Here is a 19635-nt window from a genome sequence, read left to right on the forward strand (position 1 = left end):
TAAACTTTCTACAAGAGAATTTTATATCTCTATACAATTAAAGATAAACATAAAATTGAACAGTACCTTCACTGTACAAGTTACAATTACAAGATTTATACATATTCAGTATTTAGAATAAGCCACAATCAGGTTCCTTTAAACATCGTATAACTGCAAATATTTTCATATAATAAAAATAATCAGAAAAGCGTAATAGCTTAAAATTGTTTCATAACGATTATGTCTACGAATTTTAGTGTTTATGTATTTACGCTTTATCAATATCTAAAGTATAAAATGGCGGTTAATCTTACGGAAAAAAAAATACACACACACATAAAAAGAACACTTTTCATTTAATAAAAATAAAAATGAAAAACATCGTTATTTGTTTTAGAGTAAAGCCACAATGGGCTATCTGCTGTATTCACTGCAACTAATCAAACCCTGGATTTTACACTGTAAGCTCATAACTTATAAAGCAAAACAAAAGAGTGGCAACGAGAGATTGTAGTTTAATGATGTTTGAAATTATATTTGCATGTTACCTGAAGAAATAATCGTTGTAGCAGTATCCAAAACAGTTGTAAAAGTAGGAAACTTTCAATTCATGTCATTCAACATACTGACGTCCTAAGTACACCTTTATGTAATGGAACCAATTGTACTGTCTTCAAAATAAACATGAGCAATAGATTACATTTAGAGAGCTGTTTAATTTAAGAGAAGTTAGAAGATTCCAGGCAGATACAAGTTGCGTCTTGGCTTGGAGTGTCACCTAGTGTATTAAATTGGATAAGGATATAATTTTTAGGCACAGAAACTGTTTATGCTAGTCCTGAAGCTAGGAAGGATATGGGAATAAAAAACGCACCTACATTCAAGAAACCGTACCTGACTTTGGCGTACGAATATCTGCAAAACTAATAGAAACCGACCTCGCAAGATTGGGTTCTCTTCTCGAAAACCTATAATTTGTTTATTCATTAAGATAATGTCATAAACATCTTTGTTGGGGCAATGGTAGAATGACCAACTTTTTGATTTCCAGATGAATCAAAGGTAAGTTTGTAGAGTGATTTCCGACATGGTGAGATCTGGAGAACAGGAAATGAACGATTTTTGAATTTCAAATGGAGGTGATAAACTAGTGGGTATGGATTGCCATCTGTATCAACGATCTCACATACCTTTATGTCTTGTAGAGTGTCTCTATGATTGTTCTGATATATTGAATCGGCACTTTTGAATTTTGTTTACATCTAAATGCTGATGCTATTAGCAATTACTTTATCCATGCTAATACAAGAGCATACAGAGCTAGGATTGTGGACTAATAGTTTCAGTGCAATGGAATCGAAATATTAGAATAGCTGGCATTTTCTCCAGAACTAAACAAACCGAACGCTTCATGAGACATGTAGCAAAACGAAATCACCCACTTCTGTCGCTTTCCCAGCTGCTAGTAGCTATGTATGAAGAGTGGTCCTTAATTCTCCCCAAATTTCAACACTTGCCTTATTGTGAGTACAAAGATCTTTGTAATGCATGTTTACCAGCTCAAGATGGTTACATTCCGTATTGCTGGAGGTTTTGTGAAGATTTCCACATTGCTGTACCACCACATATCATCCTAAACATTCCTTATCTTCGTATTCTTCTTCCAAGTCATGTTTCAACTTCAAGATTTTGTGCATGTGTATTGTTAATAGTTTCGATACATGTAAAATGTATATCTCTGTTTCTAACCTAGGTGATTTAAGACTATCATGCTCCTTAACTTTATTTGAAGTTTGTACATAGGAAGCTTAATCAATCATAATTTATATTTTTAGTTTTAAACCTAAAACCTCAGGCTAGTCAATGAGTTGTGTCTTTTTTAAATTTGAAAGTTTAAAAGTTTCAAATAAACTGAAACAATTTTAATTTTCCAAAATCAGAATAAATGAAAACAAGGAAAGCCAACTTTTTTTTCAAAACATGTTAATTGAACACTGACAAAGTTAAAGGTAGTCCTCTATGATTTATAGCATTTAATTTATTAGGTTATATCGAAAGTAAAAGTTACGTCACTGCGTCATATTCAGTGTAACGGATTTACCGCTATAAGTTTATTTTAATACCTATGTGTGTTTCAGTTTGATGCATGCGATGAACAGTCCTGCCTGTTCTCCAAATTTGTAAGATATTATTGAGAGTAACAATCAACAATATTTATTTCATGAAAACGCTAGCGTGTTCGAACACCGTTGAACACTCGAGAATCTCGCGTGATTCGTAAAAAAAAGCAGATAGTCGAAAGACAGCAATAGAATATTGTTGGTCAGCTACAGTCAATAAAGTATAAGTCTTGAAAGATATAATTGTGATTATCGCTTGTTAATCCGAAAATTACAGGTATTTGACCAGGAACGTTTATAGGTATCGGACATTACAAACCGTTCAATTTCAATGAATCAACTTTAGACATCAGTGTTTATACGAAGACATACGCATCTTCATCGGTAAAAGCCAATGGTGTGAGGTCAACCAAACTAGCTGGCATAAGTGAGGTGTGAGAATGTCAACTTGGAATTAATTTGTTCGCCGTGGATCTGGATGGTCGATAAAATATTCAGTTCTATACCAGTATTGTCTGTAATTTTGTCAAACTGTTGTATAAAAATCATCATTTGTAATTATCGTTATTATAAATTGTAGTGTTGTTTGCATATTAAAATATATTCATGTTAAGAAAGAAAATTGTGTGTATCAATCCTGTTAGCAAAAAAAGCATTAACAAATCATAGACCTGTTGTTGGAAAGATAAGCTCAATCATTTTGTTTCAATTAATGCAATGACAACAACAAAAAAGGGAGACAAAATTCTTTTCATTTAGCTAAGGTTAAACTTTCTGTGCCGACTACTAATTCTTATAACTGCTCAACGAGTATTTCTTAAAAGAAATTCATGAAAAGGAATCTGATCACCATCAAAAGATTTCATATAATTCTGAATTAAACATGGCGAGTTTTATAAATAAAACTACTTCAAAACTGCACAAAATGCAAGGAAAACTTTCAGAAGTTTCACCATTAAGATTATATATTTGGCCTAAAGGTTATAACAATCCTTGTCACAACTGTGAAAAGTTGCGAAATTACTGATAAAATCATAAATTTGCAATAACGGTATATAAATTAGTATCCCTTCTTTTTTTTCTTTTTTTTTTTTTGTACAAATATACAGTAATACAGCATTTATGATGATTAAACCATATAATTACGCGTAAGTGCAATACGTGAATGTAGTGGGCTCCAGCTGAATTCTGATAAATGTCGCCTCGCCTGGTAGTAAATAGCGTAACCTGCTGGAAAGTCCCTTCGTAATGTTAAAACAGTAACTAACCGTATTTTATATAAATCGTCATCAGCCTTTCTCTTGCACAATAAGTTAAGGTGTGTACTGAGATATCGAGATGCGGTTTTTTTCCGATGTATCTGTAATCAGTAAAAAACAACTCTAAGTAAATATCGATATTAATCTTATAAATTTATATGTTAAAAATGCAGGAGATAAAAATTATTAGTATAGCGTAATCAAAAACTGTGACAGTTAATACACACACTCTTATAAAAATAAATATTTTTATACTTTGAAAAAAAATTGAGTCAACAACAGATGATAGAAACAGAAAGTAAAGAAACCAATAGGCCAATAAATGAACATTTATAATATAAGTAAATTAATTTTAAAATAGCTTAATTTAAAAATTCGTAGATTTTATAAAGTTTGCTAGTTCATTGAGTTTATAAAGAAGCAGTAAGAGAAACACGTAATTTCAACTATAAATCGTTACGATTACAGTTTTGAGTATGTAGATGTTGTGATGATATGTACCTGATTTTAACGATTATCTATATGAACACGAAAACATCGCACTAGTTCGATTACTGTAATCGGCAAATTTCTTAAACGAAAGAGCCAATGATTATTCAGGTTCCCTATAAGTGAAAATATTAGTGGCAATTTCTCTTTTTATAAGAAGTGGTGACATTGTTTTTTCTACTGCAAACAGGTTGAAGTCGCTGTCTTCTTTTTAATAAGTAATTTTCATACTTAGATTTAGCGTTGAAGAAGCAGAATTTAATGTATGGTTCCTGAAAAATCTACTTTGAATGTTTCTCTGTATGTTTTAACGTAAATATCTATTTCCGAGTGCAATAATTTACACTCGTAAGTTATAAAAATAGCAAAAGTTGAATCTCCCACGAAAACACATAATGTTAAATTAAAATACTGTGGTACGAGGTATCTAGGTACATAAAATTTTTTCTTTACAAGAAGAAGACTAGTTAAAACATTTGACTTCTACTCACCTGATAAATTGTATGCATGTTTTAGTTGTCAAATGTTTTAAAAATCCACATTTTCCTCTATTAAACTTTTACTTTTCAGCTGAAACTTGAGTAAAAAAGTATATTATGCTAAGATAATGATACATTCGCAAACAGGAGATACAGTAATGTTCTGGGAAAAATAGTACATGTTTCAATTTTATTATATTTATAAATCGTTGTTTGCCAACTTATTATTTCAGCGTAGACACACAATTAACTCAAGCAACTACATTCCTTTTTTTTATATATTCAAACACAATTGTGCAGTTTTCACGTTGTGTGGTGAACGCTTGATTATGACGATTTGAAATGCATGTTTACTCTATTCTTACAAAAAGCTAGTATTCTTGTTCAGAGATAAAAAAAAAAGGTAAAGTTGTTCAACCAAGACTTTTACTGTTTTAAAAATTATATCCCAAAATTCCTGTTTAACTATCCAAATATCAAGTTACTTGTTAATACGGGGTAAACATAACTGTCTACTCTTTACAAATGTGTCCTCATGACAATAAGTATGTTTAATTTTGACATTTTAAGTTCTTCATCACTTAATATATCAGACATATTTTTAGCAAAACAACTTTAAGTGTGATTAAAGCTAATCATTTATAATAACAGTTATCTTAAAAGCTACGTCACTTCACTATGTATTCAGGTTAATATCTTCTAGACTATATCTAAACTATGTTTCTTTGGCGCTGACAGTCTTCGAATTTGATGACCTACCTAAACAAGATTGGCCACTTTTGGTCTCCAAAATAACCCCTGTTCGGCAGGAATCAACCATCATCTGACACCAACTAATATACGTCTGATTATTAGTAGCACAAACAGGACTTAACTTTATCCGTGGACAGATCGGTGGACAAACAACGCATGCAGGAAGATCAGTTTTCAAGTTAATTAAACACGTTTTCCCTTGGCGACATCGAATTGAGTCACAAGTTGCATTTGCTGTAAGAGAGAGCATAAATATACATATGTTAGTGAAATATAAAAATAGTCAAGTTTTTTAAAACGAGCAGCCACAACCTGAACAAATCTTTAAAAAAAAATCAGAAATTGTAATCAGGTGCCAGATACAAATTTAAATGACTTTTTTTCTAAATATAAAACACCATGCTCGTCATTTGTTTCCTCAAAACTGTGTAGAAAACTTTTGAATAAAAATAATAAACGATTCCTTGGTATAAATAAAAGTGTATATATGCACTTTGACATTTTAAGAAGTAATTTTATGGAAAAAGTTTTCAACATTCATAATCAGGGGTGTGCTAAATATAACTAATGATTATACTTTACATTACTGTTATATACATCTAAGTAATTTTCCAAAGTAGCAAAGGAAACCACGTGCATGTTGCAATTTCTTTGAAAAAGAGGCGCTTTTTATGTTTGTTTCTTTGTTCTTGTTTTTTTAAATTTCGCCCAGAACTACACAAGGAATATTTGAGCTAGCCGTTCCTAATTTAGTAGTGTAAGACTAGAGGGAAGGCAGTTAGTTATCGCCATCCACCGTCAACTCTGGGGTTACTCTTTTACCTACGAATAGTGTTAGGATTAACCTTCACGTTATAACGCCCTAAGACTGAAAAAGCGAACATGTTTGGTGTGACAGGGATTCGAACGCACTACCCTCAGATTACGAGTTGAACACTGAACCACCTGGCCATGCGGGCCCGCTTTTTTGGATTACCATCGAATGTAAAATATCGTAGAAATGTATAAGAAAGAAGTATTAAATCATCACCTTTAAATGAAAACCTTCCACCACTGCAAGAGTATCCCTACACACATCGGAAAAAATCATAATCCATACAACATATTACCTAAAATTAAAAATTATCCCATTATATGGGCAGGTATAAAGGGCAACCTTATTGAAATTAGTTTTATTTCAAAATTCTGTTTTATTATTTTATTATATCATATCATATTATTTATATCATAAATATAAAACAGCTTTAATATTAGAAATACTATTTGTAACTGATAATAAATGTATTTAAAACAACGTATTTAAACTTGAAATGACTGTCCTACAATGTACAAAATATAAATATGTATATGTACTGAATTCCTTACATAGGAGTATATAAAACTCTACAAGTAGCGAGTTATGGAATACAACGAAACTCAACAAATCCAGAGAGAGGGGCGTTCGAAAATAAGTAACTCCCTTCATATAATGTCATTTTTAAAAACGTGGAACAATCATTTACAATCCAAGTATATTGAATAAATTGTGAATTGCCCGAGTATATACCTTTAATTATAGATGGATACTCATTGTCATAAAAACTGTAATTTAAGAGACTGTGAAATTCTGAAAGCACTCAATGAATTCAAACAACGTGGCAAAAAATATGTTATGACAGTACATGTCAGTTATCAAATTTTTGATAATCTGATGTTTAGATCGTTCGATTAACCGAACTTTATAACGCGCATATGGCTGAGAGAGCATTTTCGGTTAATTCCATTTTTCGCTGGCAAAGACTACAATAAGCGTTAGCGATAGGTGGTGTTGACTTGTTTGTTTCTTCTGATTTCTTACTTCTAAATCAAAGCTAGCTAGCGCAGTGAGCCTTCAAATAGCTTTACAAAAAATTTCATAGTATTTTGGTTTACCTCATGTTTATAGATTTTGTACTATTGTAAGTTGATTTCCAAACTCAGTTCTAATCTGAAAGTACAAATGACCAATAGTTTGAACATTACGACCATTACATTGTCATTATAAGAATATTTTGAGTTAAATAAGCCGAAACAACATTTTATGTTTCATAAGTGTCATTTTTATTGGAGATACAAGGTAGTTGGGCCTTTGACAAGCTTGTTTTTGTTGTTGTTTTTAGATTAAAATGCAAAGATAGGTCTACTTCGGAAGAAGTTTCTCTGATAATTTTCTATATTACTTCATAATAATCCAAAAAGCGCAAACTATACATAATTTAAATATATTTTCCTTCCCAAAATAAATATTTGGCACGGGAGGGAGGTAACTACCCCTGCTCTACCTAAATGGCACCGATTTTAACAAAGTCTACTCCTTACTGTTTAGTTAAGGCATGTAGTGTTATTAAATTATATAGTTTAGGCATGCAGTGTTATTAAATTATTTAATTCAGTAAAAATAAGTCGGCGCTATACCTTCACATGAATATACAACAACATTTAGAAGCACAAATTAAACAAGCATATAACTTCTTGGTTAGTGTACTACTTTAAACGTGACATGACAATATTGACTCTTAATATAATAGATCTAAATTTAATGTCTACCATTTAAATGTATTAGCTATCGTTGATAACAGAAGCCTGCGATGGTTTTATTGTCTTGAAATGTTTACATGTTATACAGTAATTCCGAAAAGGATGTCCATTTTTCTCCATCACATACAGATTTTTTACAAAACGTCTTATGAAATTTTACATAAGTGAATCGTTTTCATTTAAATTGGGTCATAATTTGTTATGCTTAAAATCTTGGCAACAACTGGCTATAGATTTCTATATAGCATGTTTGTGCATGCACTTTTACATTATGTTTTACTTTTCAATATTATTTATTCATCGCTATAGCAACAAGAGGTTATGTAAATGACCCAATCATGCACTGTTATATTTCTGGCAAATATGCTGTAAAGAAACAAATGTAAAAAAATACATAATTTGTGAAAAAAACGTATTATGCATATTTTGGAATAATACTTGGGGAACAAGACAAATCATGGTCTCCACACAAAGTTTGTACCGTTGGTGTCAAAAAATTGAGACAATAGACTAAAGTCTAGAAAAAGTATTTGCATTTCGATATTCCAGTGGTCTGTTGTAAGCCTAAAATCCACAAAAATGACTGCTATTTCTACTTATGTAACGCAGAAGGCTATAACACTCGAAATAAAAAATACATTTCTTATCTGAACCTGCAAACTGCTAAAAGACCTGTTGATCATAGACTTGAAGTGCTTATACCTACTTCACTGGAGACTCTTTATCCAGATTCAGCCGATTATGAATATGATCTCAGTATGAAATATAATAGGAATTCTTTTCAACCTGAAACTTCTAGAAAGATTTCATCAAGGCATAAGGGAATTGGAGAGGAAGTATCAGAGAAGGTGGGACATCAGCATGATGGCTGATTACTGCTGGTCATTGAAACGAGATGCTCTAGACGCAATATATATAAAACCCACAACATGTATTTTTAAGATTAAACATGTAGATTTTCAGAAGTCAAAAATCAGGATGATTGAAGATGTATATTCCTTTGACATCAGTGTTTTTCCATTTTCTTCAGATTGTTTACATTTTGTGAACAAACATAATGAAACAAAATGTTCATTTTGATAAGCGAAATAATAATTTGATCTCAATAAAAGTTTTTTTCAGGTTTATTAAAAATTCTTACGTGATAGAAAAATATTATTATTTTCGAAATCTGCGAAGATGAAGTATGGAAAATCTGTTATTAAAACCCAAAACATCTTTTATTAAGTTTAAATTTGCAGACTTGTGGTATCAAACTAAAGTGGATGCTGGTATCCTTCTAAAATATGCCTTTTAGCAAATATGATTACTATTTAATCATTTTAATGAATTTACTAACTCAGTATCCTTACGTTGACAGCCTATAGCTCACTTTGTACAAGGAGTAAGTAGTGCCAAAATAGTTAAACAAATTTTCTACGTTACCTGTTACGAAAGTCGAAAACTAGCAACTCAAAATAGCTCTCCCATCTTGTCGGAGGCTCTGACATTTGAAATATAGAAGGACTGCAAGAATAAATTCCAAAGAGTATATATATGAAATGCAATACACTCTTTCCTGTTACAATTAGTCACTACAAAAGAAACACCACTGTATGGTTGGCGCCAAACACGCATTGCCCTTCAGAATGTCGCTTTTAATACACCGGCGGTGCTTACATAATCTCGATCAAGCATGTATACACTAAAAACGTCTTGACTCTCGCTACTGTATTTTAAGAAGAAAAAATAATTAACTTGTTTTTAATTGAATTGTGATGATAGGCATAGATGGAAATAAATCGCTTGCCATTTAATTGCCAACAATTATTTAATTCAGACGTTTATTTAAATCAGAATAAAAGCGCAAGTAAAATATACTAATAAAATCAGAATAAAAATATCTGTCATTTCTCTCATCAGCTTGCGACAAACAAAAACCAAATAATTACAAGAATCATAATAAATTCTAGCAGTATATATCTACCTTATTTCTTCAGAAATATAATAATCAATGTCTTTATTTTCATAACATTAAAATAACTATTTTCCTTTTACTTAAATGTTAGTTCTATTGCACGAAGGAGTTAGTTCAGTTAAACTGTATATTGAATCTTTTTTAGTTCGAAAATAACACTTGTTTTAACACTTTGTATAAATTATATGCTCTGTTTTATAAAATAATATTTTGAAAATGATATACCAATACTGATGGAGTGAATATCGTTATTTTGTTACAGAAAGTCAGAAAAATTGGTAAATACTGGTAAATACAGAAAATAATATATATACTGTTTAATTTTGTTGTCTCAGATTATTTTAGAAAAGAGATCGCGAACAATAATTAAAAATAATATTTTGTATTGAGAGCTCAACCAATAGTAAATAAATATTTTATATAAAATGATAAAAACACACCCCATCAGTGCTTATGTCTAGAAAGAAAAGCCTCACATTCTTGTGATTAGGGAATATGAGTATTGGAAGATAATAAAATAAATGTTAATGAGGTTATCATTTTTGATGGGATTGAAATGCAGTAATGTCATTGACTACTCAATCAAATATCATTTCGTAACCGAAACAATCTTAATATGAATTATAAAGTTTCCGACTTTAGAATAAACAAATCCAAAATAGGTTCCAAATGAAACTCAACATTGCACCCTCTTATATTTTTAGTAAGCATTAATGGTATTTATTGCATTCCTGTTTCTTGCTATTCGAGTCTAAATTCGATAACAAAACTAATAAAGAACCTAATAACTGAAACACTGATAAATCGTATAGATAAGGGAAGAAATGTTAATAACTTAGTATTTTGTTTGTTTAGCAGTAAGAAAACTGCAATAAGACAATTCCATTTCTAAACATTTTGAAGGATGGAGTCTTAAACTTTAACCAAAATGTTTTTATACAATTAAAAACTTATCTAAGTGTACAAATTTTTAGTTAACCATTAACAAATATTTATTATTCTGGTAATCGAAAGTAAGAAAAAGAAAAATGAAGTTGTAATTGTTGTAAATCAATTTTATTGTTATCATGAATCCCGATAATTGCACAAAGCTCTCGTAAAACGTTCAGAAAAAAACACTTTAAAAAGTAACTTTTCAGTTCAAACAACACTTTAAAACCTTTGTTACTGACTACTAAGGCAACAAAAATTACGTATATTAGACTTTCTAGGAAAAGAAAATCCACACAAAACAATCAGTTTGTTAATTTTATTACTATTATTATCCACTTGCCAGGCTACAACAAAAACAGCTTTGTATACTGCACTAAAACATTTTGTACAATAGAAAATAAGGTACCGAAAAAGTCGTGAGAGTAATGAAAAGTAGATCTGTTTCTTCTTTATTTTACACAAACTAGAAACTTAACTGTTGTGTAAACTATGTTATCATTATCATTCAAGTTAGCTTTTTTACAAATAGCTGGTGTTCCTTTAAATTGTTTAAGTACAAGGTAAAACAGGAATTACCAGTCAATAATAGATGAGCATTCGATGACTGACATTTAGATACTCAATACTTTGTACACCATACAATCGATGTCTTTAGGAAGCCAAACCCTATACTATGTATCATGTGAAGGAGTAAAAATTAATTTAAAATATTATATTAAATTTTATTACACAAATTTCTAAAATAATTACCTTAAAAACACAGAGGTTTATTTACAGCAATGTTTTTGTCGTATACATTGTATTTTAAAATGATATTTTTCTACCGGTTGTTGCGCTTAGTTGGGGTGGGGTCTTAGTTTAGATATGTATTTGCTCATTGTTATGCACTATATATAGCAAATTTAGTAACAAATAAATTACAAATATTCACTATATTTTCAAACAAATCTCTATGACAATTTCCTGCTGTAGCTTAACATTTTACATTTCAAACTAATGCGGTAAAATAGTTATTAACTGTAGTAAATCATTATAATCGTATCAGTTAACTACTAGCTATACTTATTATCATTATAATGGATAAACTTAACTACAATATAAAATAATACTTTGTCCATAGTTGAGTATTAAAAGCCAGCAAAGAAGATAAATAAAACTACTGGGAATTTAAAAATCTACGAGTAAAGATCGTAAAAATGTTAAATAAATAAGGCCGTAGATACTGTAGCTGTTATTTACTAAAACTACAAATTTCTATTTTGACTGCACCAAGTTTGAGTAAATAACTTCATAGTTTCTTTACGATCTTTAATCGCAGGTTTTTAAATCCCCAGTTTTTTATTTATATTGGTTAATATAAAATACATGAAATCTATTTTATTGTTTCGTGGTTCAGCAAAATGTTTTTTATCGTAAATTATTTTCATAATAAGATATTTCATAGTATTTGTTTATTAAACTTGTGAATAGTTCCCAAGAAGATCACCTCTTACATAAAAATGAAATTAAGAGAGATGAAAGAAGAACAGAAGTATAAGTATAGCTGAATGTCAGTTAGTTTGTTTTATTTGTTTGTTTGTTTTGTTTTTTTAATTTCGCACAAAGCTACTTGAGGGCTATCTGTACTAGCCGTACCTAATTTAGCAGTGTAAGACTAGAGGGAAGGCAGCTAGTCATCACCACCCACCACCAACTCTTGGGCTACTCTTTTACCAACGAATAGTGGGATTGACCGTCACATTATAACACCCCCACGGCTAAAGGGCGAGCATGTTTGGTGCGACGAGGATGCGAACCCGCGTCCCTCAGATTACGAATCGCACGCCTAAACATGCCGGGCCTGTCAGTTAGAAGAAGCCTTTCAACTACTATTGATTAATAATCACAAATCAAATGTATACGTGCAATAATGATAAAAAATATAATATTTTATTCAAAAACTTAGATATTAAATAACTAAGATAAATAACTGCATAAATGGCGCGGTATGATTTATTTAATAGAATTTCGAAGACAAATTATAGTTAAATTTCGTCTTGAGTAAGGAAATCAAATAATATACATATACATGTATATAGTAAAATATTTATGTATCGCTTGCACGTCTGGAAAATCTGATAGCAAAAAGAGCCGAAGGATGGAAAATGTTTAGTTTCAATCAAAAATGAAAAATGTTCAATATATAATAAGGATTACACAAACAAAGTACAAACACACACACACTGTTACATAATACCACTTGTTTTCATAATACTGTTTGTATTCTGCTTTTCGTTACGAGCAAAATTATACAATGGATTATCTATGCTCTGCCCACTGCGAGTATCAAAACCAAATTTCTTGTGTTATAAGCATACCGCTGACCCACCGGGGGGCCTTTATTTATTTTGATTTAGTGGTGGTATTATAATTTTTAAAATAGCCACCATCGAACATTACACAACGCACTTTCTCCAATATTGGCAGAATATTGCATACTGAGATGAAGATCCTAACAAATGTAAAATAATAACACATAACAGAAATTTGGTTTTAAAGGTGAAAAACGCTATGAATCAAATACTGGTACCAAAGTGTAGAACATTGGACAGAAATGAGTTACCTTACTGAATGTTTTGATCACTCCTTTACATTGAGTATTAAGTCAGAGAAAACCATAAAGTTATTTAATATGGGGCTATATGAGGGAGCGGTATAAAAAAGATGGTAGCAGTCGGAGGGTTAAATACTTAGGCCAACTGAGAAATACCTATTTTTGTTTTTTATTGCAAGATATTCTGGGCAAGCCTATACTTGTATTTATAACATTCTCGGTTCTAAATATATTTTTCTAATTTTTCTTACAGCTGAGTCTTGTTCATACAGTACATTTAAAAAAACAAAATCACCTTTTTTTACTATATAGATGCCTAAATGATTGTGACATTTTCTTTATCATAAAATAATACAATGTATTTATAATTCCATTATATGAACTGGGCCATATTGTATATATAATGATACATTTAAATGTTTCGAACGAAACATTCAGATGGTCATGATGAACAACTCGACCTCCCAGATGTCAAGATCACGGCTGTGGTGATCAACTGTACAATAGCACTGGCTTTATTCGTAATCATTAATAGTACAATAAGTGTAATAATACATAAATTAGATTCATCAACTAGGTCATTATCTATCCAGGATTCTTCTGTTTTCATTTAGTCTAGAATACGACATTGCGATAACAAATTTCTAGAGAATCATTGCACTCGCCGTAAAGGTGGTTTCACTGTGAGATATCGCTTCTGTTAACATGAACTATTTATGAGGTGAACCTAATTCTATCTCAAATGCTAAATTAATTTTTAATAATGCTGTTTTATCTTTCTCTTACAACGAAAATAGTGAAGGAGAGCATGTTTTAAGCCCATCATGAATAAAGATTCCGCTATGAATTTAGTACAGCTAAGACTAACTATTCAAGACTAAATTAGACAAACTCATGATTTACATGGTAGTTCGAATAAGGTTTTCAGTCAACAAAACGATAGTAACTACATAATAATTCTCTCGTTTCATAGACACTACTACACTTCCACTGATCAGCTACTTTTCTCTGGACAGTGCGGCTCTACAAGCCAATGGTTCCACAGGTTGGGTTGGTAAGTTCGTCTTTCCTCACGTTTTTATTGCTGTACTTTGAGAGAACTATTGAGTCTGTGGGTGGTTTGGAACCAAAAAACTTTTATTACAGGCGCAACAGGACCACGGTTTTTCTGCGGGAACTTTACGAGCCGTTAACATTAATGTGCACTAAGTTTTATGAGACATAAACTCGGTGTTAGTTCCGACTAGTAGTCCAAAAGGATAATGCCGACCGATGGCGTGGTTTGTTGCTGACAGAATATGGGTTGATTTACCACCACACAAAAGAGCTAATGGTTTCTTTCCTTGGCCCTGCTTAGAATACAAGTAATGTTAACAAACTCTTTCGTGATTAGACATGCGGAATCAGTTCCACGAACGACGAAAATCTAGGTCGGAGGAGACAAAGTATAAGGGTTTGAAACTATTTCTGGATCTTCTTTTAATTTATTACCGCACCTATTTCACCAGCAGTGAAGTTTCATGTATTAATAGAATCTTTAGTCAATTTTCCTTAATCGTGCCTTTTAACTTGAGAGATGAATATCAACAACAGTAAATGAAAATGTGCATGACAAATACGTCCGTGGTTCTCAACAACTTTTTAGAGTAAACTTTGTTTCATGATATAAACTGATCACCACAGGAAGTACTCATCACTCAATTTTGGAAATGGAAAGAATACTACAAAAATAAAGAGAAATATTGCAGCAAAAGATATGGTAAATGAAACTTTTCAAATACAAGGAGATTGATTAAAACGTTTCGTAATCCATATGAAATGTATTCTAATCAATTCTAAGCTCACACATGGTCTTATAGTATATCAAAACCTATACAATTATCTATGTATATGCTTATGAAAATATTACAGGATAACTGAAGTATAATCTAGCAGCTATAGTCAAAACATTATTACTGAAAGATTCATATATCTAATTGACTGAAAATAAGCCAGGTAACATTACAGTGTTTATCATAGCTTTTTTTTGTTTCCATGAATGCAAATGTATTATAACTTCATCATATTCTAACTCCCGTCAAACTATTTCATATACCTTCCTTGGAATACCTAGTTTGTCACTGTAAAGTAGTGACTTCACATTCCAACACCAATTATATTGTTTCATGCACCTTTTTTGGGATACCTTGTCTGTCATCATCACGTCTAAACTCACGTTACAGAGTTTGAATTACCTCTACTGGGATATCTTATCTGTCACAATCACATTCAAACTCACATTACAGTGTTTGATTTACCTAAAATATCTTATTAGTCATCATCATATCGCAACTCAAGTTACAGTGTTTGATTTGCCTTCATTAGGATATCCTATTTGACATAATCATATCCCAATTCACATCACAGTGTTTGACTTACCTTCACTGGGATATCTTATCTATCATCATCACATCTCAACTTACATTACAGTGTTTATTTTGCCTTCATCAGGATATCTTATCTGTCATCATCATATCTCAACTCACATTACAGTGTTTGATTTACTTTCATTATGATATCTTATCTGTCACCGTATTGTAGTATCATTATAATCAAACACCAGTTAGACTCTCTGATACTCCTTCCTTGAGGCACTCTATCTGTCAGTTTGTTGTAACGTCATCATATTCCAACCCCCATTATGTTTCTTGACAAAGCCGTAACTAAGCAATTTATCACTCAGGGCAGATCATTATATATCCACTCGCTTGTTAGTGCAGTTGCAAACGATTTCAGTCATGATGAAATCTTATTTGAACGGAAAGTAACTGCTTATTGTGGATGAGGTTCCTAAAGTCTTCCGTCTTTCACTTTCAGACGGAAGACTTTCGAAACATCGTCTTCTGAACTTGTGTTTCTAGGACAGGCAGTTGCAGTCCATCAATTAAATTTAATCATGAATACTCCACCTAAACTACCTACCGAATAACATATTTTGGTCATTTTGCGGTCTCTCGATGTTTTGCTCACGGGACTGCTGCTGCGCTCACCCTGCTCTTGTTAGCCTCTGCTGTTTGATATACCATTCTTGGGAAACATGTCTGTCATCGTATTGCAACTTTACGAAATTTTACATCCGGTGGCTGAACGAGATACATTATTATAACCTGTTACTTAAATGCCATTAAAACCTAACACAGGACGAATTCATAAGCTTGTCTATGATATTAAAAAAGGAGGTTCGAATGTATTTTTAGTTATACGAGGTTGTTTGTTAACACTCTAACTTTCTCCAAGCACATTAATGAACAAGTTAAGAAAGAAAACTTTATTTAACGCTAATATATAAAAGAAACATTGGTTTTATTCTTCTATAAAAATTACCTAAAATTCAATTTGTTGTTTGTTTCGAATTTTCGCCTAAAGCTACACGAGGGTTATCTGCGCTAGCCGTCCCTAATTTAGCAGTGTAAATACAGGGAAGGCAGCTAGTCATCACCACCCACCGCCAACTCTTAGGCTACTATTTTACCACAGAATAGTGGGATTGACTGCCACATTATAACGCCTCCACAGCTGAAAGAGAGAACATGTTTGGTGTGACAAGGATTCGAATCCTCAACCATACGAGTCGAGCGCCTTAACCACCTGGCCATGCTGGACCTATCCTCAATTTAATACATCATAATATATTTTGTATCTTCATTGTGTTGTTTCTTTTTAAAAACACTACAGTTATTGTATTGTACCATTGTTACATACTTGTATTGAGGCTTCATACTGTAGCTTTTGAACTTTAGCTAATATTATATTTAGACGCATGGTTAAGAAATTTAATGAGCTTTATGTAAAACAAAAAAAACCAACAAATACACTTTCTAGATCTATGATAACTTTTAATGTTTTTCATATTATTATTTTCCATATAACTGCACGAAAAATTATATAGCCCATCACTACATAGGCATGGTATGGCTGTTAGAGTGCTCGACTCATTAATCTATGTGTCGAAGGATCGAAACTCGTCGCCAAAAATGTTCTCTCTTTCGGACGAGGAAGTGCTATAATGTGACGGTCATTACCATTACTCGCTAGCGGTGAGTGGGGACTATCTGCCCTTTAGTCAATCTCTTCAAATTAAAAACAGCTTGCGCAGGTAGCTCTGGAGTAGCCTTATTAAATATAACAAACATCATTACATGTCAAAGAACTAGAAAATATCTCCTAAACGATAAAGATTCAAGTTCAAGTCAATAATGTTGAATGTTGTCGTAAAACCATAAGCGATTGACTTTGCTCAAAGATAAATTTAATTCCTAATTGTATTTTATACTTTTACGAAAGTAAACGCAAGAGGTACTGCCAAGTAATTTTGTTTGTAAGCGTACACCACAACATTCAATAGTCTAATGATTCCTGTAATGTTATCACTATTTATACGTTCCTTGTGTTTTTGTGTAAAATGAAACTTTCAAGCCATAAATAATACTGTTCTTCTACATTGAAAAAGACAAATAATCTGTTTTTATAGTAACACATGCTACTGATTATATTAGATAGATGTAATAAACTTCACTAAATATAGTCACCTTTACAGCGTCCCCTATAGATTTTTTTTATCGCTTTGCCCTCCAAACAAGCAGCTCTTCTTAATTCACAAAGGCTGGTGTAGGTGGAGTTATTGGAGCCGCATAAGAAACGAGGTCTCTTTTTAACTGGACAGTGTTTTCTGCAATGAACACAATGAGGTTGATGGTATTGGTCAAGAAGGCAAGTCATCCTTCCTGGACACTGGACGTTATCACAGCTGCTATCTGAGAAGAAAACTAATGTGTTAGTAACTGGTATTGAGCTGATCACCTCTATCTTTTGTTCTTTTGGCTGCTGTCATATTTAAGCACATGATTAAGAAATTTACATTACAGAAGAAATACATTAACGCGTGTACGCATTTATAATATTATATAATTTAAATGTAAAATGTTATCCTAGTTATAATGTCCAACACTGGAATTTTATAAAGCAATTCTTAGTATATAAATAGCTAACTGATTTAATTAAGTTAGATCTTTTTTATGTTTCCAGAGCAAAGGGTATTTCTGAATAAAACTAAAAAGACGCTCTCTAAATATACAACCGGTCCCTCGTTTCACCATGTAGTCACAGGAAAAGTTACAAAATTTATTAGAAGACAGAAGACACTGCATTTGTTTTGTTCGTAAAACCTTTTTTTTTTGTTTACTTCTTTAAAACTTCACTATACTCTGAGTGCTTAAGCGAATATTACTACTTTAGGCCAGACACTTCTATACACCTTGTAAAGAAACGAGTAACTTTATCCTCTAATTTAACATATATCTAAATAATGTTACAAGTTTAATTATTATTAAAGAACAACTTTATTAACCAGTTACAAAATATTAACATCAATAATTACCATTGATCATATATTCTACATACGTCACCTGCGTTTAGTAATTCGTGAAATATACAAAAACAAGTTTTAATCACAGATCAATCATTAGCTCTCGATATTTCATAAAGTAGAACATCTTGTTTCAGTTTTATATCATGTGATAATCTATAGTTTTTAATTATCGATCAAATATCTTAAAAACGTCTTGCGTCTAATCATACACCATAATTTAACTTCTATTTATCAAATATCTCTAGTTCATTTATTTCAAGTTGTGTGATAACTTCTTTTTAACAAAACCCAATCATGGATATCAACCTCTAGCACTCAATTTCTCTTCATGTCAATCTTTTGCTTTTAAAAATTACTTTTATGTGACACAGAAGTTTGAGTTTCACAGATATTCAATATACACATCATTTGTTACTCATTAACTTTCATACTTTGTTAGATCCATATATGTATACATAGTTATTTTAAAGTGAATAGAGATAAAATAAAGCCATGAATGGTGAAACAAAATAACGCTTTTTTTTTTTTATATTGCGTATGTATATATATTACCATCAAATTGAAAACAGTAACAGAAGTTTTTGTATATCTTCGTGAAATCTATATACTAACCTTGACATGGACCGAAATATGCTACTTCCAAATTTGAGTTTTTTCTACAGCGAACTTTCAACAATCTACAGATGTTTCTATAACTTTTTCCGTCATTTCCACACACGACTCCCATTCGACGCTTCCTCTTCGGACATTTTGGTCTACACACACACTTGGGTTTCCCTCGCTTCATCTTGCAAGCTCTTCCATCCGGGCATTTAACACCAACGCAAGAGTCTTAAATACAATAATCAAATAAAAATCTCTAAATTTTATCTCAAAAAGTAAAATGCATTACAAAACATGGTTGAAAAAAGATACGCAAATTCTGAGAGGTGTTTGGAAAATTGAATGAAACGAAATATTTTTAACGCGTTCAGGAGCCTATCATCCACTAGAAAAAACTGCTTTTGACAGTATTATTTATAAGTATAGCAAGAATTTTTTATAACAGCTTATTGTAAGAAGAAAGGAGAACTAGTAATGTTTTTGTGAAGAGTGCGGCCCCCCGCT

The 19635-nt window shown here is 31.6% G+C and overlaps 1 protein-coding gene across 5 annotated transcripts in view; it reads right to left on the reverse strand.

Annotated features, from left to right (window-relative positions):
- Positions 1 to 19635, reverse strand: part of LOC143258481 (follistatin-like) — a 63534-nt gene that overhangs the window by 1931 nt on the left and 41968 nt on the right. For 3 of the 5 annotated variants that reach the window (XM_076517529.1, XM_076517525.1, XM_076517524.1), the window contains exons 3-6: positions 19141 to 19359; positions 17690 to 17914; positions 5205 to 5316; positions 3371 to 3462 (exon numbers count right to left, since the gene is read on the reverse strand). In XM_076517529.1, the coding sequence (XP_076373644.1) occupies positions 3371 to 3462; positions 5205 to 5316; positions 17690 to 17914; positions 19141 to 19359 (648 nt within the window). Of the gene's footprint in view, positions 1 to 3370; positions 3463 to 5088; positions 5317 to 17689; positions 17915 to 19140; positions 19360 to 19635 lie in introns of all 5 variants that reach the window. The other 2 variants (XM_076517526.1, XM_076517527.1) reach the window with 1 other exon arrangement.

This window comes from Tachypleus tridentatus, chromosome 8, assembly GCF_004210375.1.
Source record: "Tachypleus tridentatus isolate NWPU-2018 chromosome 8, ASM421037v1, whole genome shotgun sequence".
In the NCBI taxonomy this organism is placed as follows: Eukaryota; Metazoa; Arthropoda; class Merostomata; order Xiphosura; family Limulidae; genus Tachypleus; species Tachypleus tridentatus.